General features: G+C 38.1%; 1 protein-coding gene across 5 annotated transcripts in view; it reads right to left on the reverse strand.

Moving 5' to 3' along the window:
• The window catches only part of LOC125466186 (F-box/LRR-repeat protein 20), a 123,348-nt gene that overhangs the window by 48,071 nt on the left and 47,825 nt on the right, over positions 1-27,452 (reverse strand). For all 5 annotated transcript variants that reach the window (XM_048560377.2, XM_048560379.2, XM_048560375.2 and 2 more), the window contains 2 exons: positions 25,517-25,578; positions 6,516-6,570 (listed from right to left, as the gene is read on the reverse strand). In XM_048560377.2, the coding sequence (XP_048416334.1) occupies positions 6,516-6,570; positions 25,517-25,578 (117 nt within the window). The remainder of the gene's footprint in view (positions 1-6,515; positions 6,571-25,516; positions 25,579-27,452) is intronic.

Consider the following 27,452-nt stretch of genomic DNA (forward strand, 5'->3'; position numbering starts at 1 on the left):
TGCTCAAACAAACAATTAGGAAAAGCCACTTGTTCAGAATCTAGCACAAGGGTCTTTCAAATTCTTTGTGGTAGTCATGCTGTCTATCAGAATGTAGTCCTAGGATGAAACAGAAAAGTTGGATATCACTCTAAAACAAATCACTGGTGTGATGAGGGTCCTAGAGTTTCTTCCATCATCAATTAGCATCACATACACAAACTGGCTTCTCTTTTGGCTCTGCTACCTCCCTCCACCTTTCCATCCTACTCATTCCTCTTTCCCCAGCCATATTTAACTTCCATCCAACTAGTTAACTTTTCATTTCCAGATGTACCACACAGTCCTGATCCAAAATTCTGAAACAACATGCAGAACCTTTCTTGGGACTACTGGAATCACTGGGGCTTATGTATGCACAAATGTAAAATGTTTCTGTGTGCTCACTTCAATATCACAGGCAAGATGAACCAAGGTGGGAGGCAAAAGGACCCACACTCTTTCCCCACCCCCACCAAAAAATAACGGTTATTGTCAATTCCCAGACTTTAACTGCCCCTTCCCATGTGCCTTGGAATTCTAAAAAAGGTCTATTCACTGAAAGGTGTCAGGCCCTAAACTGTCTTTACACCACACCAACATACAATATTACCAGAATTTCTACCACGTCACTTACACAGGCTCAATGCCAAAAGCAATGTTCCTCTTACCCATGTGCCACAGAGCACACACACACACACACACACACACACACACAGTTTGCTACATCGTTCAACAGTAGATTGTCAGAAATGTCAAAACACATGCAGTGATAAGACAACCTGTCGGTCACAAGCAGAGAATTACAGAAATCACAGTAAGAAATGTTTAAGGAGCTACATGTAGAGAGCAAGGGGGGAATGGAATGTCAAATAAACAAAGAGACGAGAGGACACAAAGGATTTAGAAAATAGTATAGGGTGAATTGTGCAAAGCAGTTACTGAAGAGATAATTGGGTGTCCCCATGAACAATGCTATAGACGATCTGCCCCTACATAGCTCAAAGATGAAAGGATCCATGATAGAAGAAGAAGCTGTTTCATATCCATGTGTCCAGTTGCAAAAACCCCAAGAGACAGCATCTTTGGGCTCAAGCAGGGAATTAAACAGTGATGTCACTTTGAACCAATAGTAAAGAGGAAGGCAATATGAAAAGAGATCTGAAATTCTCACGGCTGTGGGCTGTACAGACCCGAACATGAATCTGAATGTGGGAAACTTCTCATGACTGTTGTTTTGTAGCAATAAATGTCTAGTAATTCTGTTTTATCAATCACAACCCATTTCAGAATAGAGCAACTCATATAGCCTTAAGAACATAACAATGGTGAATTTCAGAGTAGCAAGAACTTCAGGCTATTTATTCTTTTAAAAATGTAAAATTGGATTCTCTACTTGGTATACTGTTCTCTGGTCATTAACATGAGCAAGAAATACCAAAAGTGTGTGTGACAACAATTTTAGGGTCACACTCACTGGTGTTCAGATGAAAATGTACCATGAATCTTTCTTCAAAAAAATTCAATATCTCCTCAATTCAGATTTAAAAAAGCTTCTTTTGGCAATCATAATGTAGTTAAAAGTCAGGCCAAGATCATTCTTTAGAATCAGTTCTGATAAGCTATGGTCTATGGAGTCTGTTCTGAGAACAATAAATAGTTCATATTCAGTGTCTATAACTTTTGAGAGCTAGGAAATGTTTTAGAAGGTTAAATACTTAATTAACAAGAAATAAATATTTTTGATTTTACTCAAAGATTCAAAATTAAGATACATGCTTTCCACATTATAAAAATTCCAAAGTCCAATTTTTCTTAATAACCAGGACCTCTTGGTGCAAAACTTTAGAACAAGATAGGCGATCAGGAATAATGGTTCCAGCTAGGTTTTCAGCTTTAAGTATACATTTAAAATTAGGAACAATTGCAGCACAAATGAACTAACACAAAACGTTAAGCTTCTGAATCATTTTCAATTGTTCTTATTTCATGCAACCCCAAAACCAATAGTAGTCAATGCCAACACCAGAAAGACCCGAGTACTAATTGCTGATTTGAACTTTGAAAATGATACACAAGTTGCTCCCACTGAGCAGGAGAGGACATCAAGACCAAGTATAGTCTTTCAATGAAGGTGGCGATTTCTGGTCACATGGTTGTTATCTCAGCCCCATGTTAAAAGTCATTCCATGACTCATTTTTGAAGAATTTATTTTTAAACAGTGAAATAATAAAACATATAATTTTGTTATTATTATTGTTTCATTTCAGTACAAACTGAAAAGGTCGGGTTTCAAAGTCAGACTTCACAATGTTATCATTGAGACACAAGATTACATTGACAGTTCTCATTTTAAGTACTGACATTGAATAACAGAAAAGGTTAATGCAAGAATGACAAAAACGTTAAATTTTGACGCTCACGCAGATGTATGATGTTAATACCATAGGTCTATCCAATTCAAACTGCAGAGGAATTCTGCAGTTAAAAGGTTACTCAAAATTATTAGTAACTCTCTGCTAAATTCAGGAATTTTCTGTTCAGAAATAGAAAGTTCTTCGCAAACAGCAAAATGGTATCATGCTTCAAGCAACTTTTATAAAAATACATTTTGTTCCCCAAATCCCAAATAGAAAAAAGTGTAGATGCTGATAACAGCCCACCTTTGGTTACTCTTCTGGAAAGACTCAAAGATTGTTCAAATAGCTGTCGTAAATGGGTCTGATAAGAACTTTTACTTATTCTTACATGGGTGTTCTTACCTTTCACATTTGCATACCATCCATTTCAAATAAAGTCAAAGGTATTTCGAAAACATTACTTCTTTACACTCTTCAGTCACTGCCCTTCAAAAGCTAAGAAGTCCCACATTTCTCCAGCATTGTTTCATAACTAAAAGACCACTGACATGGGTATTAGTTTTGCAGCTCTTCTCTGAGCTGCACAAAGTGCTCAAGTGTCTTCTTGGTGTGTTCATAATCTATATCAGAAAATACCCACATAAATAAAACAAAAATACTGCAAATGCTGGAGATCTCAAACAAAAGCAGAAATTGCTGGTGAAACGCAGCCAGTCTGGCACCATCAGTGCAGGAGAAAGCAGAGCTGATGTTGAGTCCAGTTTTGAAGTTCCAATGAACAGTCACCAGACTCTGAACATTACCATCTGTGGGGAGAAAGCAGAGTTAACAGACTTGTTGAGTTTTGCCAGCAATAAATGCTGCCTAGCCAACAACACCCTCATCCTCTTAATGAATTCAGAAAAAACCTTGCTGGTTCTCCTGGCATCCCATCAGCCTAAAACGTTTGAAATTACCAAAGCTTACATATTTATTTGCTAGTAAGCTGAAGAGGGCACAGTATCTCATACTTAGTGGGGTTAATGAGGGGTGAAGAAATGTTGAATCACTGGATCTTTTCGTGTTGAGACTTCAGAAAGTATTCAGGTAGCTTGACCAGCAGACAATGGTCTGCATATAGTTTTTGTTAACATGGACTCCACTGATGAGGTTATATTTTGCTTGCTTTGCCGCTGTCAGCGCCATTGGTTAGAGGGCGCAATAATTTCATTGACACTCTCTTCAGTCTCATCTGACCCCATTCACAAGTTACTCATTTTTTCCCTCTTACATTTAATAAGCGTTTGTCAGCACTAAATTTGATCTTCCATCCTGTCACCCACACTATTTGATAGTTTGAGCTATTTGATCAGACTCAAATGCCTTTTCTAGCCTGACATCTTCAAATTTGACCACCCTGTATGGAGCTTCTGAATCAAACTCAGGAACACAATTACAAAATAGATGTCTCAACACAAAAAGATCCAGTGATTCAACATTTCATCACCCTTCATTAACCCCGCTAAGTATGAGATACTGAGCACTCTTTAGCTTACTTGCAAATAATTATGTAAGCTTTGGTAATTTCAAACGTTTCTTTAGGCTGATAGGATGCCAGGAGAACCAGAAAGGTTTTTTCTTAATTCATTAAGAGGGGGAGGGTGTTGCTGGCTAGGCTGCATTTATTGCCCATCCCCAATTGCCCAGAGGGCAGTTAAGTGTCAACCACACTTCTGTGGGTCTGGAATCACTTGTAGGCCGGACTAGGTAAAGATGCCAGTTTCCTCCCCTAAAAACATTTGGAGCGCCATACTGGTTTTTTTCGACAATGGGTCCATGGTCATCATTAGATTTGTAATTCCAGATATTTTTACTGAATTCAAAATCAAATTCAAATCATCTCTGTCATAGCAGGATTCAAACCTGGGTCCCTAGAATATTATCTGGGTCTCTGGGTTAACAATCCAGCAATTGTACCACTAGGCCATTGCCACCCCCAAGTACAGCACAAACATCACTTTCAGTTAGTACATCCAGGAATCCGGAAAAAATATGAAGTACCATCTAAAAGCAAATTGTAAAAACAAAAAAGGAGCAGAAAGGACACAGGGAAAAGCAAAATAATTGATCAAATACAAAGAATGAGTTGTAATGAAAGGTTAAGAGCACAGGAAAAAAAAAATCCAAAAAGGTGAGTGGTAGGCACAGGGATAAGACAGTGGAGGGGAAAAAAAGATCATTGTATACAAAATATTAAAAACATTTTAGGTACAGCGAGTCTAAAATATTACCTAGAATCCGATAGCATTGGAGGTCATTCAGCTTTTGTTGGCTTTCTGCAATGACAACTCAGTTAATCGTGATCCCCCAGCTATTTTCCTAAAGCAGTGCAAACATTTCCTGTTCAAGTCTTTTAAAGGAACTACTCACTCAATCTGCTTCCACCACTCTTCCAGGCAGTGTATTGAAGATCATAACAAATCACCCATTAAAAATGTTCTTCAGTCTCTTTGGTCCTTTTGCCAGATAGCTGGAATCCTTATCAGTACCAGTTTTTTTTCTTAGTTTTTCTATCAAACCTCTTCATTATTTTATTCAAATATTGCCTTAAACCTATCTGCTCCAAAGAACGAGCCCAGCTTCACACATGTTTCAACTCAAATGAAGACCCCATCAATGGTACCATTCTGAAAATCTCCTATTCACCATTTCCACGATCTAATTATCCTTCAGGTTTGATACCTAGAACTGGGCAGAATTGAATTTCACCTGCTATGTATCTGCTTATTCCATCAATCTGTTTATAACCTAATGAAGCATATGCTCCTAAATGTTTGCTGGATTCAAGTTTTGTTATTTGCAACCATTAAAATTATGCCCTCTAAAATCAGAGTCTAGGACACTGATACATCAATCCCTGGAAGATTCCCAACACACACTTGTTGATCAGTTGTCTCCACATTGAAGTCCATTTGATTAAAAAGGGGTGATCTGACCTTTGCTGTATGAGGTAATCCAAGTCAGTCTGACAGTAAAGGGAAGAAGTGGAGCTCGGTACCCCTGCAGTGGCTTAACTAAGCTTCATCTGACAGTCTCCTTAAAATAACCCTTGATGGGAGTACACATGAATAGCAGCTGAGCACAAGACTGGAATCACACGACCACAGGTTGGTATGGTAAGGTTGAGGACTCTCAGACCCGTGTAGTTACACATAGTAACATGCCAATGTTTTGGCAAGAGTTAGACAAGGGTAATCTCAGGAGATAGTCTAAGCAACTTGCTGTTTAGAAGAATGGGTAACATGATCGCATTAAAACATTATATTCTTGATAGGAGATGCTGAAAGATGTTTTCCCACATGGTGGGGGCACAGTTTTGGTACAAGCTGTCTCCCATTTAAGAGGATTTGGGGTGTATTTTCTTCTCTTAAGTGTCAAAAATCTTTGGAACTCCCTACCATAAAGGCTAGAAGAAGCTGGGGCATTTAATACACTCAACAAGCATACGGACGTACATGGAGTAGTGTAGGTTAGATGGGCTTGAGATCGGTATGACAGGTCGGCACAACATCGAGGGCCGAAGGGCCTGTACTGTGCTGTAATGTTCTATGTTCTACGTTCTACGTTCAATATAGATTTAGACAGCTACTTTTAAAAAGGGGTCAAGCGAGAAAGCGGAGTTGACTGCACAACCTTATTGAATGGCAGGGCAGATTGAGGAAATAAACAGTCTACATCTATTCCTCATTTTTGAGGAGTGAGCATCTAGTGAAGGAGCAAAATAAAACAAAAGAAAACCACCACCACCACTCTGGCTAACATAACTATTGACATAGTTCAGATTACATTATAAAGAAGTCAGTATGGTTCAGTTTTCCTCCTCCACTCCACCCCCACAACCCCGGTTGCTTTTATGCCAACACTTCCTTTCCCTCCCAAAACGCATCAACAGCTTCTTAATGCACACTTTCAGAGCATCTTGACCAGGATTAGGCACCCTTTCTGACTTACTTCTTGTGAATATGCAGTCACTTGTATCACTTGGGCACCAACTGACTTAACAGCAATCCAAAGATAAAAATTACTTCAATTAGCTTATCCTTTGTGGCAGCCCAGACTAGTCCTTTAAAAGTGAGGAAGGTAATGAAAAACCTTACCCTGGAAACTTGAGCACAGCGACACAAAGTGACCACATCCAAAAAGGAGAATATTCTGTAGACAAAGAGGAAAAAATTTGTTTAAAAATGTAGCCAAGATAGGAATAATCAGTACACCAACCATAAAATGACATGCTTTGCAAACAGTGTACACATAACAGGAGACATTTTCACTTCTCTCTCTTTCAGAATCCCTGGTAGTGGTGAATTCCAAATCTACTGAAACTACTTTAACTACAGAATATTTCCTTTGTCTAGCAAGGAGTGTATTACACAACTGCGTACTACAGAAATTAATTGCTACCATGCAACCAGAGATCATTTCTATTCACCTTAGAAAAACAAAACCTTAATTTCACATCCAATCCCATTGTAGTGGGTCAGTGTTTCATCTTTCTCGACTCTTAGGTTGCTTACAGTTTGGAAATAGGGAGAAACCTCCTGACAAAAAGATGCCAACTGATAGGATTATGAATGAAAAACCTTTTTCTGATCCTGCAAAATGGTGTCACAATATGAATCAACGTAATTGCTAGAATAATGGGGTGCAATTCCTCTCTATGCAAAAGAAAGGCAAGCATTAAAGCGGAATTATTCAGAAGTAAAACAAATGATAATAGTCAAATTCTAGCCTACAAAAAAAAAATCACTCAATGCCATGATACAATCAAGCTTATTTGACACCAGCTCTGCAAAAGGCCAATAGCCCCATTTAAACTACAAAAGTAAAAGGTTTCTATTTCAAGCAGAATCTTTAGGCAGTTTAAGTGGCTATTCATTGGCAGTAAAATTCAGTCAAAATGTTCATGTTTATCAACTAAAACCTGCATACAAACTAACAATATATTTACATTTCTGATAGTTAAACATGCTGCGTTCTGACAAAATGTCACCAAGCTAAAATGATTTCTGAATAACAATGCTCCTTTATTTAGCATCATTAATGTGGGAAGACTAAACTGAATACAAGCCCAGAGAGGAGATACTAGGACAGATTTGGTCAAACAACTACTTTTAAATAAGTGGGGGAGGGGGGTCAGGAAGCAAGGGTATAAAAGAAGAGGGTGTGAGGGAAGCAGTATTGGGTTGGGGGTGGGTGGGAGTGAGGGAAAATTTTAGAGTCAGGGCTGGAGACTGAACGCCAAAAATGATGGGGCAAGGTATGCAAGGAATGTATACAAAGAGGCCAGAATTGAAGGGGCAAAAGACTCCTCAGAACAAACGGCTGTAGGAGTTTACTGTGGAAAATGTACAGACAGACTTTATATTAAAAAGGATGAGAATTTTTAAATTGATTCTTTCGAGGGCCAGAAGCCACTGAAGGTCAGCAAGCATATAGTGGTTCATGACAGAGTTTGGAGCATGTTAACGGTTGGGCAGCAACATTTTAGGCAAGCTCAAGTTTATGCAGTGTGGAAAGGTGGTGGCTGGCAAGGAAAACACTAATTATCAAGACAGGAGGTTGGGGGGGGGGGGGGGGGGGGGGGGAAGCACCGAGTCCTGAACTCAATTCTTGGCTCAATGGAACACAAATTTTGCTAAAAAAATCTGATCCAGCTTGAAATAGTAGCCAGGGAAGGAAATGCTATTGATAGCTTGGGAATAGATTTGTGGGGCCCGAAGTTTTTTTAACTGGATGAAAATTTCCATTTATCCAATACAGGATGTTGGTCAAGCAGCATGAAAACAGAGGCAGTTCAGACAATACAGAGATAGACCTTGAGGCCATAACTGTAGATGTTCAGTACAGCGCTGAGAAACTGGATATGTTCTTGCATCCCAATTCCAGTCTGCAAGTGGAAAAGCTGCCACTGCAAGCGTTCTCTCTAGAGAGACACAATCTGATTGCTAAGTGTTTCTATTTTGACTTCAGGTTTCTAGCACGTGCATTATTTTGCTCTTCCCTCAATACAATCAAATGAGTGGGGCTTGCATTGAGGATATACTTGACATTCATAATGATTGATTTGGAACAGGCAAAGCACCATCCAATTTTTGTTTAAAACACTGCAAATGGTCACTGACCACATGTGCTGTGATTTATGTTTGTGCAGAATTCACTGCTTCTTGGCTTTGATGGGGAGTGCTAAGCATAACTGAAGATTATTAAAATTAGGGCAATTAAATATCTAACTATTTTGTTTGCTTAATCTGAATTAAGCATACATTTAAATACTCACGATTCAAGGACAGCAGTAGGCCAAACTAAGTTCTTTTTGAAAGGATATTTATTTCATTAAGACTGTTTCAAAACCGTCCTGGAAAAGGTACAGCTCGACGTACTGCAATGCAGAATGCACTAAAGCAAGATTTAAAGCATCTTCCAACATTGCTTTGTCCATTTTCCTAAGCCTTAATAGGATTATTCAAAATTTCACAGGCACAAGTCGCCTCTACTTCATTAAAAAGGGCAAATGTCTGAAAAATAACATCTGCCCTCTCAAGAACAGGCCAGGACAATGGATTTTTTTTTATTTAAAATATCTCAAAAGTTGTATAAACACAGCACTGCAGAAAGACTAAAACAAAAATACATACTGTTTCATGCAGACATTGTTAAAAGGGGAGCACATGACTCATTAAAGGCCCATGACCCCAGAATGCTATTGTCACCATTCAGTCTGTTAAAAGGTCCAGCAAGGATAGGCAGTGCTTAGCAACATCATTTCGTCTGGAAAAATGGTGTGATATTTCAAACAAAGGAAGGTTGTCAAGATTAAAACAAAAATCAGCAGTTAGCTGATCTTTCAGTAAATACAGCTTTGAGTATTTTTTAAACAAAATCACTGCTATTCTGATCTGAATTATCTGCAAAGTTGTGAAGTCCTACTTTAAGGACGTGGAAGTTTAGTGATTATCGTACACCTCCTCGGGGAGTGATTATATAGTCAATCCAAGTCAGTGAATAAGGCTAATGCTAGAACAAGTTCAAAGTGATCATAAATAAATAAATGTATGTATCTATTTCTTTCAACTGCATGCCCAAACCAGAGTTCAGAGGCTATCCTTGATCCATTGAACCTTAGCAATCTAGGCTACAAAACCTGGGGATTTACATTCTACCTCCGCTTGGCAATCAGCTGTGGTCACCTCCAGGTCTTAATCCATTTGGAGGGTTGTGACTTCAAAAAGGTTTTTTCCAGTGCAATACAAGAGGAATGATGCATTTTTGGAGGTAATGTTTTTCAGATGTTAACAGGGAGGTCCTGTCTAAAGTCCTCTGGTAGATGTAAAAGGAGCCCAAGACATTGTTTAAGCAAGCAGGAGTGCTTTTCAGTGCCCTAACCAATAGTATTAATCCCTCACCCAATACTGAAAACAAGATTAGTTGGTCACCATCTCTGTTATTCATGGGACCTTGCTGTTATTCCCACTTGGATTAGTGTCTTGATCATTACAATGGGAATCACATTTCAGGGGAAAAAAAATAATTTGTTGTAAAGCCATTTTATGACATCCCGAGGTGACGAATGCAAGTCTTTGTTTCACTTTTCTCAAATGGGTGTCCAGCTTAAAATTGGTTACTTGGAAAAAGACCGTTCTTCCTTAGCTACCGGGAATAAATCTCATTCAGAAAATAAAATATGTATTTGGTCATTCTGCCTCCCAATATCACCGAAGTTTCTATGCCCCATCTTTTCAACCATGACTCAGAGGCCACGGGAGACTTTTTTCGGCACTGGATCAGCAACTTCTTTTGCAGGACTGAAATTTCAAGTCAACATGAATGTTAATGTAAAACTATTTTGTCTTCCTCTGTCCCAAAAGAAAAGTGATCACAGCAAACACCTAAGCATCTGTGAAAAGACCAAACAAAGCAACAGTTGTTCTACCTATACTTTACTATCGACACAGACAGGCGATATGCTATCATCAGCAATGGCCAACCACAGCAGGGCTTGCAGTAGTTTTTTATTTGTTTAGAGAAAACAGGGTTTTTGTGTTTACATCATGGAAGGAAACAGACCTTCACTTAGTTTGCCAAACTTGAGGTCATTGCTCAGAGATAGCAATGCTTCATCATTTAAAAAAGTGGTATAAAGGTTAAAACGACAAATAGCTCCTGATTTCAGAAGTTTTAAGCAGTGTCTTTACAGGCAAATGGGAATGGAACCCACTATTCATAATCACTCTGCATTGGTTTCACCATGGGAACAAACAACCAAAACTATGCAAGAAGGTCTAACATACACTTACAGATTAAAAAAGAGAGAGAAAATTGTACCCTCACCGAATTGATCACTCCAATCCTGGAAATAATCAGGAAAGCCATTGGGACATAATACTACGAAATGAATGGAACATAAAACCAAGGATGTTATACAGGGCACTGGTGAGACCACATCACAAATACTGTGTGCAGTTTGGGTCTCCTCATTTGAAGGAGGATGTAAATGCATTGAAGGCAGATCAGACGAGATTATCTAGATTGATGCAGGAAGAGAGTGGGTTGGTTTTCAGACAGGCTGAACAGGCTGCGCTGGTTTCCACTAGAACTTAGACCTGGAAGGGGTGATTTGATGGAACTATTAACACCCTGAATAGCTTCAAGTTGGACGGGAAAAGTGTGATGTAAACTGTGATTTATGCATATTTTTATTATCACTTATCATAGGTATAATAGCTCCAGAAAGAAGGTAGCTGTAATCTATAGGCAAAAGCCACAATCTTAAACCTACTGAGATGTCAGGGACTCTAGGGCTCATGCTGAACAAGTGGTGTTATGGAGTCACACAGCATTGAGACAGACCCTTCAGTCTAACCAGTCCATGCCAAACGTGATCCCAAAAGTAATCATGATCCCTGCTCCTGGCCCATAACCCTCCAAACCCTTCCTATTCATATATCCATTCAAATGTCTAAGCACTGTAATTGTACCTGCATCCATGACTTCGTTAGGATTGTTCACACGTGGAGTGAACCTTCTACGTAAAAAAATCTGCCTCATGTCTTTTTTAAAAATCTCTCTCCTCTCAACATAAAATGTGACCCCTAGTCTTGAAATTCCCCATCTTAGGGAAGAATCAACTACCATCAACTCTATCTATAGCTCGAGATGTGCTTTTGGGTACTGAACCAAAAGCAGTGTCTGCTTTTTGTGCTATGAATGTTGTTGCTTTCCTTTCAAATTTATGAAGGACTGTTTTGGATTAATGGGATTCAACACTTTCTGCTGTTTGCTTAAAATGATACTTGAACGTGTGTTAATTCGTGGTTTGATTTATTCTATTTATATCTTCGCTTCTTTCATTAATAAGCTTCTGTTTTAATGAGATAACAAAATCTGCAACATTATGCTTATGTTTCAGCAAGAGACCACCTCATTAAAGTCAAACATATGATCCTTCATGCCAGCTTTCAGTCTGGGATCTGACTTGTCCAGCATTACCATCAGCTGGGATCATAAAGAGAGATATTTCCTCTTTTTAGAAAAATCCAGAACTAGAGGTCACCTTTTCAGAGTTCTGAAAAAGAAATACCAGACTCAAAACGTTACTTTCTTCCCACCGATGCTGCCAGGCCTGCTGAGCTTCACCAGCAATTTCTGTTTTTGTTTCAGCTCACTTAGTGTACTCCTATTCAGCGCAGGATCCAAAAAAGAAAATACTTTCCAACATAGTCTGGTTACTCTGTCATCACACAATTTGTTAACTGCAACAATTTTCTTAATTCATTTCATGGAACGTGGGCGTCGCTGGCTGGGCCAACAATTATTGCCCATCCTTTGATCCTTTTGAGAAGGTGGTGGTCAGTCACACATTCTTGAGCCACTGCAGTCGGCTGACACTTTCCTAACAGCATTGTGCATTTCCACACCAGGGGTCTATGGTTATTATCCAAATGGCTCCCTCATTTAATACATGACCAAGCCAGCAAGTGTCAGAAAGCTGTTCAAGCATACGTTGCTCATACCAACTACCAAAGCCTCGCTATTTTTTGCATAATTTCCCCTGTATCACTGGATAGTGATCAGGAGTAGAAACCACCTGCTCATTTCCAGCCATGCGTCAGATGGAGGAAAGTTGCTGCACCCTTGAAAAGCAGTACCAAGTTGAAATCATTGGTCAGAACCTTTTCAGACCTGCATATCTACCCCAGGACAGCACAATTATCAAGTTTACAGGAAAGATCATAGAAGTGAAATATTGCTTCATTTGTAAAAGAACTCTTTCTTGGCATTGATATTATCTTTGGGTACAGTACACAAAGTGAACAAATATTATTCAAAACTTTATAAAAATAGTAACACCTGACTTTTCTGATCACTAGTTGCTGCTGTTAAGCAACCAAGTTAGATTTTATTATTCCAACTAATTCCAATAGGACTTAATTTACACTTGACAAACTGAATTCCATACCATATACTCTACAAATTGTTAAACAGAAAAAAGGATGAAGGGATAAATGCAAGTTACCACAGTAAATTCGTTGGTGAGTCAAGCCGAAGCATTATACATATATACTACCCAAGCTGAAATGTCAGTGCAGAGGTTAGTAAGCAAAGAGCACTGCCTTTCAAATATGTTCAAAAATGATTGATTACTCAGATGAGTGAGATCACATCTTGTTGTTTGAACTGGGAAATGTACCAGACAATATTTCTCACCTAAACTAGCCCCAACATCAGATATTGTTTTATCTCTGATGTCTGCAGTCTTCATTTGTTCTCTACAATCTACTTTACTGATGCACAGAGTTCATTGTCAGTTGATTACAGAAGGCTTCCACTAAAATGAAAGATGATATCTGTTCAAAAACACAAATAAGAAATGTGCTCTCCAGGATCTCCTAGTGGCAAGAGCGTGAAACTACTTAAGGGCAGTTGGCACTGAAACAATGATTGGGAAATGCTGACATAAATTTAACAGTAAAATTTGAGCAAAATAAAAGAAAAAAGTTTTAAGCAAGATGTGCAGACAGGAATTGGTATTTTAAGAAAGATTTTACGTTATGTATTTACAGAAATGCATTTTAATTTTTGTTTCGATTAGCACCAATATCTAATTCAGCAACCCTGGCATCAAATAATCTGGATAGTTCTACCAAGGTTATATTTGCTTTCTATTTTATTATTTAACAGGCCTTCTCACAACTGAATCACCACTTTTGGATAAAGGCAGCCTTCAATTTACATTCATTTCCATAAATTCCAAATATTTCAGCTGGTTTAGACAATCAGTAGCTGGTCAAATAGAACAGGGCTCTCTCAAGAGTCAATACCAATTTTTTTGGCTTCGACTCCCTTGGTTTGAAAAGTCAGACACTTAATGGATCTGCTGCATAATCTCCTGTTTGCTCATTTTGAGTAGTACACTTAGCTGTGCCATGCTACTGGGTTTCTGGAGGTGACACACAACTTCGTTTTTTCTGTTCCAGTATCACAAGTAGGAAATTAGAAGGGCACATTCATTCAGCAAGGTGAATGAGCATCTTTAACAAGTGTTTAAAAAGAAATGTAATCTTTTCAACCCAGGAAGTTCTACAAACTAACAGAAGTTCTGAACAACCTGCATGAAGTGCATTGCAGTATAAAAGCTGCACTGATCGAAGAGGGATGTGTATTTGTATTTTCACCAAACTTACACCTACCAGGCTCAAATAAAGCCTTAAAGTGGCCTATCAGGATGAGTAGATAGATATCATCAGTCCAGTGCAAATAACAAAATGATTCCCCCCCACCCACCTTCTCACAAAACGTTCTCCTGGTCATCTTGGAGCAAGGGCAATCTGCTTTGAGAACACTCATTCGACAGAGCACAGAACGGCCGATATAATAAAATTCTGGCGACTAGGGCTCACAGGTCAATCAATAGCACTGACAAGTGTAAAAAGGGAATTCCATAGCATCTTTGAGGTGCCAGGACGCAACTTAGATTTTCCCCAATGGCTACTTAAGTGTGCTTTGAGTTCAGTACATCAAAAAAGTATTAACTTCCATTACTTTCGAATGCTACAAAGTGCTTTACAGTCAAGTGAAGAATGTTCTGAAGAGTGGTTACTGTTGGAAGTGTAGGAAACTGAACAGCCAGTTTGCATAGAGCAAGCTCCCACATATCAGGAATGACCGGGGTGTGCAGATGCTGGAAGCTAGAATCAATAAACATGGAGCTGGAAAAAGACAGCTGATCAGACAGCATCCGAGGAGCAGGAAGGTCAACGTTTTGGGCTGAAACAGTTTGTCAGGATACAGGCTGTGCTTTTCCAGTTCAACATTTATTGACCCTAGGAATTGACCAAATAATTTTTCCCTCAATGCTGCTCAAGGAATAAATACTGGCTGGAACTTTAGGGAAAATTCCACTGACTTGTCCTTATATAATGCCTTACCATCTTAATACCCAAAAGAGGTTAAATGGTGAAAATAGTTTAATATCTCACCTATAGACACTGTTTGCTTGCTATCTTGTGGTGTAAAGCAATGTCAGTCCTACACACAATAAACAACTGGAACCATACATGCAAAACAAAAAAGGGAAGGGGTTTTATTTTTGGAACTGTTTTACAGAGACCAGAATCAGTGAATACCAACAGGCAAGAACCAGAAGTCATTGTGGAATCACAGATACAAAGGGGGAACCATTTCATAAGATGAGTCCAAGATAAATAACGTTCTCCAAGTAGCTTCTTCAGGCAAGTAAATGAAAACCTACCTGTGTAAGGAATCACAAGATGAAGTGAAATTGTCCCTCTATTTTGTAGCTTAGTAAGTACTAATGGACTGTCAACTGTAAGCAAAATAACAAACTGTTACAAAGGTTTACCGCTGTTGCTTACCTCTATTGTAACCACACTTACCCAGGCTAATTACAGAAAAGGTGGTTCCAGCAGTTTTGGGAAATTAAGTTGAAAGCAATTTCATCATGTTTGCCTGCATTTGCTCACAATGCAAGGCTAATAGTAGTTGTTTCCCATCTTCCCAGCCCCACTCAATATTTTCTTATTGATTCAGGTTTTGTACAATTTTTCCATCAAGGGCAAAACCTAAAGAAAAAAATCAGTGATATTCTGCCAAAGTATCTGAAACCAAGGTCTGACTACAAAGCAAGATCTGGTAGGTTGATCATTCTGATCAATTTACCATTATGCCTTACCAGGTGGTTTCCCTCTCCAGAAACAACTCCAAAGGATTGAAAATTCCTACTCCAAGGTATACAATGTTGGTGTATCAAGACACTTCACCATTAACGACCATTTTTGTCATACACTTAGACTTTGTAGAAAAACAGGGAACCAGCCTATGTGAAGAAAAGGATGTTAAAATTTTCTTAGGCAATGATATGGAATAAAAAAAGTCTTTCCTCTATTCTCTTGAATGAGCCGCAGAACCATGCGATGGTTACAGCACAGGTGGCCATCGGCTCTTGGAGCACATGTTGGCTCTCTGCAAGGACAATTCAGCTAATTTCCCTTCCTTGCATTGTCTCGGTAGTCCTTCAAAACATTCTCCCTCCAGATGATTATCCAATTCGGTTTTGAAAGCCACAATTGAATCTATCATACCTGCTTTTTTTTTAAAAAAGGCATCAAGATCATAGATAAAGTGTGGAACTGGATGAACACAGCAAGCCAAGCAGCAGAGGAGCAGGAAAGCTGACGTTTTGGGCCTAGATCATAAACAGTTGCAAATAAAAGTGTCTTCTTCGTGCCACTTTTGACAAAACAAACAAACAAACAAACTACTCAAGTGTCTTCTGGTTCTCCACTCTTGCACAAGTGAAGATAGTTTCTCTATTTGCTCTGTCTAGACCGTTAGTTTTGAGCAACTTTATCAAATCTCTTCTCAATTAACTAATTACAAATCTAAAAGGCTAATTACTGCAGTGGAAAACTTAGAGGGCTAATTAACAAAATGCTGGGGCAATATTTTAAAAAAAGAAAAGACGACTTCTGTCGATCAATGTGCATTTTATAAAGTGCTGGTACAATTTTTATCAATACCTGGCAACTTGAACAAGCTGGATAGTCAAGCCAAACCATTGGTCAATCAAAAAAACATCGATTTCACATCGGTCATGGGCAGTGAAGTTCAGAGCCATGGTTTACAAAATTAACTATTAAATGGAACGAATGACCACACCAATTCTTCATTTGTGAAGGACAATATTTTACAGTACTGGTGACTCAGGAAGCACTAAGCATTCTCTTGCATCTTGGAGCATACTCAGGAGTTTAAACGGCAGATGCTATAACCATCAAGCCCCATCGCCAACATCCCCTGCCAACTGTAGTCCAATTAAAGCTGAGTTTGATGGGATAACGGAGGGTTTGTCAGCATCCATTTGCTGGCATTTTACAAGTGGATCCTCTTCTGACAAAAAGGTATCAGCAATCTCACTTAATTCTGTTAGCTTTGTGGCCATCGCATCACAGCACAAAAAGAAAATATTGCTCTGATTAGCAAGAAATCAACTGAGATCATTTTGATGCTTATTCCTAATTGTTAAAGTCCTAATTTAAAATCAGCAGATCTAACCCAACTGGCTCCTCCTCAGCTGATCCAAATTACCTAAAAAAGGGATTTGGATGTCTCTTCAAATCTTCCTTACACTGGGAATTTATAAAATGGGCGACAAGCACAGTTAATTGACTTGGTGTGTCCAAAATGTTAAACAAATACTAAGGCATTGAAAAAAGGTCTCATCACAGAAATCTAGTCAAAAACAATGGCAAAATCCACACCCAGCAGCAGCAGGCAGGATGTATATCAAATCAGATAAATGTGAACTCCCAAGTTTAGCATGGTGAAAGAGACACAAAATCACAAGTAAAATAACTTCTGAACTTCAGTTCTGGGAATGATTTATTTTTGGAATACAGACTCAAGTTTTTTGCCTTCATTATGATCAAAGGAAGGGCTGATCCAATTTGAACTGGAGCCCCTTCTTCAATCTAACTAAAATACTGAAACGCATTTCTAACAGGCTATTTTAAAATTAAAACAAACACAGTTACAGCCTTATGAATTGACAAAGCATGTTTTGACATAGTAAACTAACAACAAAATGTTGCCAATACAAAAATTGTGGTGGGAATTTTTTGGAAAGATAACCAGAAGCTTGGCTTAAACAGATGGCATTTAAGGGAGGTTTTTTTTTTAAAAAAGTAAAAGGCGAAGTGGTTTACAGAATTCCATAAAGTAGACCATGACGCTCCAAAAGGCTTTTCCATCAGTGGTGGAAAGGAAAGATGCAAGTATTCAGATCACTGGCATTGCTTAACCAGAAATAAATATTGGAAGAGTTCTTAAAACTTCACACCATTTTATGCACATCCTGAAATGCTGCAACGTGGTATTCACAATTAGGCATTCAGTTGTAGTTCAATGCTTCTTTTTTCAAAAAAAAAGGACCGTTAATATAGTCTCATGATTTCTACCAGACTCCAGTATCTTTGAAAGGAAAAGCTATGTTTGAAGTATCTCTACAACTACTCAACTCATTAGGACCCATTATAAAAGCGTGAACATCAATGACTGGGACAAGGAACATTAAACAATCTGGGATACTGACAAAACTATGAACAAGGGCAGCGCGGTGGCTCAGTGGTTAACACTGCAGCCTCACAGCGCCAGGGATCTGGATTCAATTCCAGCCTCAGACAACTGTGTGCGCAGTTTGCATATTCTCCGTGTCTGCGTGGGTTTCCTCCGGGTGCTCCGGTTTCCTCCCACAATCCAAAGATGTGCAGGCTAGGTGGATCGGTCATGCTAAATTGCCAGAAGTGTTCAAGGGTGTGTGGTTATAGGGGGATGGGATGCTCCAAGGGGCGATGTGGACTTGTTGGGCTGACAGGCCTGCTTCCACACTGTAGGGAATCTAATCTAAAGTCAGTAGGAGGCTTGGAAAAACAGTTTTGCACCAGAACTGTTGTTTTGGTTGTATATCAGTAGATCACTCTTGAATATAACAACAAGCTCGGATCAGAAGAAGTCAAGTCAAATGCAAGCAGTAAACACTTTTTTTTTAAAAAAATGAAAAGTTAAAACATTTCATCAACACAATGAGCACAAATTTTCTTTGGACAAAACTGAATGGACACCATACAAACATAAAAATCAAACTCTCTTAAAAACTAATTTCAACCTAGCTTTTTCCCAGCATACTATTCTGTAACAACTTTTTAATTTGTTCATGGGATTTGGTTGGTGCTGTCTAGGCCAGCATTTGTTGACAATCCCTAATTATCCAGAGGGCAATTAAGAATCAACCACATTGTGGTGTTTCTGGAGTCAAATGCAGGCCAGACCAGGCAAGGATGGCAGCATCCCTCCCTAAAAAATGGGCTTCGGTCAGTCATAGAGCATGAAAGCAGACCCCTCAGCCCAACTCACGCACCAACCAGACATCCCAATCTGACCTAGTTCCATATGCTAGCATTTGGTCCATATCCCTCTAAGCCCTTCCTTTTCAAATACCTATCCATATTCCTTTTAAATACTGTAATTTTAGATAGGTTTTAATCCTGCTCACCAATTATCCCTAACCTCAAGTTTCTGGTGCTTCAAAATGTAAAAGTTATCTTCATATTTAAAAATTATTGAATGGCATGACCTCTCTTTTCTGCAACTACAGCAGTCTTCATGATCTAACCCCATTCCCTTACAGCAGACTCTGTGAAACATTATTTTCTTTTGTTCATATCAGAGACAGTGATTACAGCTGCCGGGGCTCCATGTGCCAGAGTTACCTACTGTAATCTTACTGTCTTTCCACATGCCTCTCATCTCAATACTCTTCAAAGCCTAACTCTTCAAAATATTAATGGGGTAACAAAAACTTAGTTTTTGAGTGCTTCTCAGAAGGCTCAAGGGATACATTTTCTACCTTAAAAGGAATAACAACAAATGCAGGTTGTTGACGTCAGCAAACATCTCACATCAGGCAAGCCTGCATATTTGCTCTGTGTCATTAGTTCAACATGCCTTTTCAAATACTTCAAATTTCAGAAGCAGTCAATGTTTGCCAACAATTGCAACAGTTACCAGGACACACAGCAAAACATGTAAAGGTATTAAGTTGGCATTGTTTGCAGTAGAGTGCTAGACCTAGACCTCATTACCTTCCCATCTAGAATTGCTAGTTCCAAGTGCATTTGTAAAAATTTCAACCCACGATCTCCTGTTTACTACTACCCTGCCCACAGCATTCATCTACCATCATGTCCACCTTCACAACATATTGCACTTTCAAATCAATTCTGAAGTGAACAGATTTGAATATACAATTGGAATCTTCTCCACTCCAAACTCTTAACCATCTCCTTTTCTTTAGCAAAGAGTAAGGATGCATTCGAACGAAACTCTAAAAAGCAAAATGTTTAATGCCCCAATGAAATTTCTCCACAATTGTTCACAGCAGAGTACTAGATGCCAATCCAGAGGGGTTTGTGTTGCCAACTCATTTCTATTCAGAATTTGATTTATCAGAAAGTCAACAGGGTTTTAAAAAAAAAAAGGCAATGAGAAAACAAACAAATTAAATTCATAATTTCCGTATTTGAAGAATCTTTAAAGAATGTTTAAATAATACAAAAAAGGGAGTAGGAAGCTTCAGTAAGCCCAATCTGCCATTCAGTTTATCACTATCTGATCCACTCAAAACCACATTCCTACAGTTTTACTTTCCCGTGGTTTAACTGTCTGTTACGACATAGTCAAAGACTCCAGTTCCAAAATTGAGAATTCTTAAAAGATTCTCAACATTCATGATATTGCATGTATTTCACATGGGGAGGCGATGACCCATGGCAGATGGTGGATTCAAGCTCAATAAAATATCTGGAATTAAGCATCTAAATGATGACTGTGAATTCATTGTCAATTGTCGGAAAAACCCATCTGGGTCACTCATGTCCTTTAGGGAAGGAAACGGCCATCCTTACCTGCTCCAGCCTACATGTGATTCCAGACCCACAATGCAGGTGACTCTGAACTGTCCTCTGGGCAATTAGGGATGGGCAATAAATGTTGACCTAGCCAGCAATGCCCTCATCCCATAAACAAATAAAGAATAAAAAATATCATCCTCGAGTCAAGTGGGTGATACCTTATTCTCAAACTATGCCTTCTAGTTTTACATTTGCCGTGGGGCAACATATTCTCAGTATCGATATAGAGTGACTGGAACGAAGTTGCCCAAGTAGATCTCATTGAGTAAGAACTTTTATAATGGCCCAGGATAGCCCCAATCAAGGAGTCCTGGCTGACAAATGTAAAAACAGGAATCTTGTGGAATCTCTTCACTCTTTAGGCCTGGCCCTGAGCTAGCAAGACTCCAAGTACTGTGCATACGTAAATAAAGGGTGACCTGGTGTCTGGATACTAGCCTCCATGGAGTTATTTAACTATACTTGAAGATTTTATGTTTCAATAGGATCACTTCACAAGCCCCAAGAATCTGGTCTAAATTGCCCAATCTTTGTCTTATGAGCAATCTCCTCCTTCCAAAATCTTCACTAAACTACATCCAAGGATATCTCTATTAATGCAAGGGAAAAGTATTGATTTTTGGTTTCCACAGTTTGCTTTCACCAGTGAAGTGCACAGTTCTTGCAAGTCCTTCCCATTCTTACATCCATCCCAGTAAGGAAAGGTCAACAGTCCATGTGCCTTCCCAATTACTGCACGCTAATTTTTAAAATATATTTCACACACAAAAGGACACTCCAATGCTTTTATACCACGTCACTCTGCAGTTTCCTTCCAATTTATACTCTGCCAACCTTTCACATTATGTTCCAACTGCCAAATGCTTTTCTCATCTACTTAGCCTATGTATATTTCTCACAGACAAAATCCTTCTCAACTTGCTGCCCTGCGAGCTGTGTATCACAAATTCAGCAAATCTGCCTTTGTTCTCTTAATTACTTAAATGAAGAAGATGCACAATATTAAATGCTTTAATGGTCACCTTTTACCTAGATCAAAAACTTTGAAAGGGAAATTGTTCTAATTTCAAAATTCCAGGCTCTCAACTTGTCTATGCTGGTCAGCATTGTAAAACATCTAACACATCTTCCCATCAACTGCTCTGAAGAAGAAAAAAAACACGTGAATCTCATTTCCCAAACCAAGTCTCACGTGAATCACCTGCAGCACAATATTTATTTTTAACATCATGCCCAAATAGTAGAAACTATTTCTATTGTAATGTAACTGAAGATCCATTTATAGTCTATATACACTCAGGATAAGATATTGCATTAATCACCATATCCAATCTGCCATAAGGCCCCAAAGCACTTCACATAATTCATTACTTTTGGGTTCTGTCACTGCTGCTAGGAGTCAGTCAATTAATTTGAGAGTTGCAAGGTCGACAAATAGAAATTGACTATTGGCTGGCTGATTCATCATTGAATGGTTGCACGGAAAGAAGAATGTTGGTCTGGACATTAGGAGGAACATCTTATAAGTGCATTCAATTTTCACTATTCACCTGAAACATTTGCAGTCTTCCTTTTCAAAGTCTCATCAAAAGAACAGCATTTAGACAGCAAAGCATTGCGTCAGTAATGCAAAAGGAGGATCAGGAGAGGTTAGATATTCAAATCAAAGATGCACAGATGTGAAACAATGACCATCTGGTGCAAGAGGCAACATACTACCAGTTAAATCATATGTCACAATCTTAAAAAGATAAATCACAAGTCAAGAACATGAGCTCCATATCTTACATAAAATAGTGCAAAAACATACCCACTGTACTATTCTAGCAGAAATACTGAATGTTCCTCAAAACATGCAAAAATCAGAATTTGCTACCACAGAACAGCACAGGTGGATTTAAGAGGAAGCTCAATAAATACATGAGAGAAAAAGATAGTTGAATGGCCAAAGTAGGATTGTGGAAGTTGAGGAAAATAGTTTACATTTAGGCTGAAAGTTTATATGTAATTCTACCAAAGATTTAGATTTACTGCACCAAAATATGGAATATTTCACACAACATTAAAACCCCATTCCATTTCATATTTACTCCATCCAGAACTGCGAATATTAATCAGCTTCTCTTGTAATGGTCAAACAAAACGAAATGTTAAAGGTGGTAATAAAACAACACATGCAAATATGAACCATCAAGTCTTGGAAGAAATTCACAGATCACTATTGATAACACCACACTACTCTTAGGAAATTTCCATTTTCTTTTTCTCAACAGTTGTCAAAAACGATTGATTATAAATTTTCTTCAAGACAGATGCTTGTAGAGAACTGAAAATTCGCTCCACATTAAAGTATATATTGGTTCTCTGTGCCCAATTGTAAAACAGCCCATTTCTAGTTGAGAAACCAACTTTCGAACTAGACATAGAAATACCAGCAAGATGGAATCAGGAATACAAACTTGTTTATTTTCAATTCCTTACTCGCTCTTGAAGATGTACATTTTTGTTTATTCATTCTCTCTGGGTGCCACTGACAAAACCAACATTTGTTAAGGGTAGTAGTCAGTCACCCTCTGCACAGTCCAGAATTTTACTAACCACATCAAAAGGCAGTTAAGAATAAACAACATTCATGTGGTTCCAAATTTATACAGAAGCCAGAGATTTCCTCCTCTAGGTAATATTAATAAACCAGACAGATCAGATAGAAATCAGATAGTACTGGTGAACACACAAATCAACACTAGCTTTTTTATTTCAGATTTTTTTAATTAACTGAATTTAAATTGCTTAGTTGGCATAGAAGGATATAACACTTGCCTCCAGATCATTAGTTCAGCTCTGTGGATTACTAAGCCCGTAATACAACCACTATACTACGGCTGCCATTGTTTGCTCACCATTTAACTGACAGAACAAGTGTGAGCAGCATTTGAAGGTGGAGAAATCATGAGCTTACTACACTATGATGAAAGATTCCAATTACACCGCTGCTTCTGGTCCAACTTATTTATAAAATGGCATGTTTGTGATCAAAGCTATTATGCTGCACAGTTACAAAAATACTTAGGACTTTTTCACTGACTAAAATGTTAAAAACTACATTGTTTCCTGCATACTTGAATAATCATTTTGTATTTAATTCAATTCGGTTTCCTGCCCAAGTTATTTTTGGCATAACGAAGTTTTAAAAGAAAAAAGGTATTTAGAAACAAAAATTTAACAAACAGCTTGGACAGTGGCTCTTTAAATTCACAGATTCTAAGCACTGCTTCTCCAATATATTGAAAATTAGTTGTGTTCTATTATGGTTTAATTCAGAACAAACAACCAAAAATAATCTCTCAGACTACTTTAGAAATAAACCCTAAGCTTATTTGTCATGCTCCACTAACTGGTGATCACAGCCTACCTATCGTACCATTTTTTGAAATGAAGTTACTTTTCTCACTGCACTCTCCTTGGGGCACTCAAATTTGTGCTCTTCCAAAAAAGAAAATATTTCTATAACTACCTTGCATATCACAGTCTTTCAGATAGTTCATTGACATTTGGTCAAATTTAGTAACTACTTTACAGCAACATAAATGATCAACAATAGTAACAAGAACAAGGACTGATTAATTGTACTGAGTGGTGGCTATCTGAAAATTGTTGAAAGTTATATTCCTGTTTTTTTTATATTAAAAAATGGAATATTCAAAGCCATCTCAACCACTAGAAAATGACAGGCGTAATTTCCATTTATTTTCATGCATAAGCTAAAGAACTGCACTTCTGAAAATGTAGTTGCTTGCAACTAAGTGCATTGTAAATTAGATTCTATTTTGTAGATCTTAAAAGTCTTAGAGTAAACCTTCAATTCAGGCAATAACGCCACCAACTGTGCGAAGTCAACAGTCTTCAGGGTAAAACAAGTGTCAAACATTGTCATTTTGTGACTCTCAAATCAGTGCTTTTGATTGAATCTTTGCACAAGCAGCTGTCCATCTCCCAAAATTACTTTACGAACACTACAATGAATAAAGTAAACAGGAATTAAGCCATTTTAATATGGTATTAGTTACCAACTAAAAAGTGATTAAAATGATGAGTCACTAGTTTCAGCATTCAAGTACTAGGTATCTCAATCAAAATTCAATTTGGGTCTCAAAAGCAAGTCAGGATTTACCCAACCTGACAATCAGATTTTGGGACCATCTTCTCTGTCAGGGAGACAAATAATGACATATGTTACAGACATAACCACACATCTTATAAAATTCACCATCCGTAGTGAGACATGCAGCAAAATAAATGTACTAAGACAAACTGCAGCATAGAACAGCACCTTTGTTGATGACACCTTCTCAAAAATGAAGCAGCTGGGCAGCACCCTGAGGACATTACAGAATGCTGGAAGAAATGTAATTGGAGCCACTTGATAAAAAGGGCAAACGAGTCATTTTGAAAGTTTACCAAAAGCAGCAAGAAGAAATCACATCAGGAAATGATTTTGCCAAAGACTGTCAAAATTCTCAAGGTATCTAAATATCTATTACATTGGTTCAGAACCAATCATGTTGTAAAAAAAGTTCAAAATAAATGCCAGTACGCTTGACACTTCAGAACAAAACCTACAGTATTTAGTAGCAGCAAGTTACATGCAAGAGCTTTGTTGTTTGCTGCTCATTTTAAAACTTCAATAATCTTACCTTCTGACAGTAGCCTTCAGTTTTTAGGAATAAAAATACCATGAAGAAATTTTCCAAAAAGCCTATATGTAACTTAAAAAGACAGACAAAGATAAAAGAGAATTTTCTGGAGGTGGGGAATTACAGAAAAGCCAAAAGGCTTAGTTCTGGGTGGAAAAACTACATATACTCGTGGTTCAAATACAATGGTCTTAACATTAAAAACAAATTGATAATTGCTTCTGCTTGAAGTTAAACCATAAAAACTTAAAGTTGTGCTGCCAGTATGTACTTTTTTGGACACATTAGTAGTGTTTCAACATAACAAGTTTGTACATGTGCAAAATTTGACCATTTAAAGAATTTGTTTTACTTTTTGATCTATGATCTCTATATGAGAGCAAAAAAGATTCCTTTACTGGAGCTTAGTGTTATTCTTACCGGAGAAGCAGTTCCTTTGGGAGTTTCTTGTTTATCACAGCTTCATCGTTGTTCGAGAACATCTAGAAAACAGAGGGTTAGTGTTAGAACATGTCAGGAGCAAAACAAAATTCAAACAACAAGAATAGAAACAAATTTGGAGGCTCCATTCTTTACTCACTGCTGTTTAAAGCAGCGATCACTGGGGATGGGGAGTACAGAATGGATAGTGACCATTTCAAATAAGGGCCAGTCAGCAACCCCGCAGGCATCAGCGACAGCAGCCAAGCACTGGAACTACTGTGTGAATGGTAAACTTGAATTATTACCTCATCAACCCCTGATCAAGATTAAGATGAAAAATTCTGAAAAAAAACTTTCAGCTGTTGCGCACAAACAGAAAATATACAGCTCAGCAACAGGGAAGCTTAGGAATAATCCAGGCTTTTAGTTTCCAAAGTCTCATCTGGGCTATCTTGTTTGTCAGTTGAAAAGAAAATTACAAAGTACTGATCCTACCTCCTAATCCTCACTTTCAGAGAGGAAATGACATATGTAGGGAGAGGCAATGTATGAAGCTAAATGATTAATATTTCAATACATATGTACATATAACAGTTAAATGCAGTGCCAGAAGACAGCAGCTCCCACTCTTCTCCCCTAGTTCTATGCCATGTCAATTATAACTGCCCATGTACTGTAGGATACTCCAGTTAAAACTAGATTTTAAAAAAATACATGCTACATCTTCCTTGGTACTTTTCCAAGTCTGCAAGCATGGCAGAGAACAAAGACCTTCAGAGCTTGGGGAAAAAAAAACATGACAGGCTCAAATACTTTTCATAGAACAAACTATGTTACAACTGAATAACAAAAAACCTTCATTGGACAAACAGAAAAAATTACCAAATCAACAGTTAGCAGACAGTTATCACTGAAGTGAGTTAGCAGGGACACCAATGACGCCATTCAACAATATTTAATTGAAAACGTTGCCTGTTCAGTCAGCAATTTGGGAGCAAATATTAAAAAGGTGCTGACCATAGTAGTTCATACAGCAGCTTACATACAGGTTACATTTTTGTACATTTATGACTAAAATAACTAAAATTAACCTATTTCACTTTTTCAGCGTTTGAACCCAAAATGAACAGACTCAGACTACAACATTCAGATTTCTGAAGCATCAGGCTATGCACGTGGACAACTCCCTGCATGCTGCTCAGTGCAGCTTCCCTTCTGACTGAAGATTGACTTTGAGCCAGAAAGCAGGCCCATACAATACACCATTATTTGTTTTGTGACAATGCACACAAATCATGCTGAAAGATGTTTCAAAGCTGTTGCAACTTCCATAACATCTTTCTGCAATTGTACAATCCAACTTCAATTCACAGTACTGTGGTACAAGCCATTAGTTTATGAATAGTGCACAAATTGAATGAATTTTTTAGGTACAAATAGAGCAAAACTGTGCAGGGATCCAAAACTGAAATGACAGCAAAACTAAGTTCAGGATAGATGTAACCCTGAGAAAATAGAAACAGCAAGGAGGAGGATGTTTTTTTAAAAAAAAGTGTTTTAATCAAGTCACTGTCAATTCTTGCAGAGATAGTAGGAACTGCTGATACTGGAGAATCTGAGATAAGGTGTAGAGCTGGATGAACACAGCAGGCTAAGCAGCATCTTAGGGCCAGAAAAGCTGAAGTTTTGGGATTCACTTGATTGTCTGCACAGAGGGCAGCAGATTGCTAACATCTTACAATCACAAAAATTGAACGAGAAGAAAAATCTTTATCCGTGACCTGCACATCTCATGAATGAACTTTATTGGATGTATACCAGACCTAAATTTTTTAAAAATCTAGGTTACTCACTCAGGAAAACTTCATTCAGAAAACAATGGGTCTGGGCATTTTATTTGGTAAGAGATAGAAAACAAATATTGAGGTTGTGT

This window comes from Stegostoma tigrinum, chromosome 31 (assembly GCF_030684315.1).
Source record: "Stegostoma tigrinum isolate sSteTig4 chromosome 31, sSteTig4.hap1, whole genome shotgun sequence".
Taxonomy (NCBI): domain Eukaryota; kingdom Metazoa; phylum Chordata; class Chondrichthyes; order Orectolobiformes; family Stegostomatidae; genus Stegostoma; species Stegostoma tigrinum.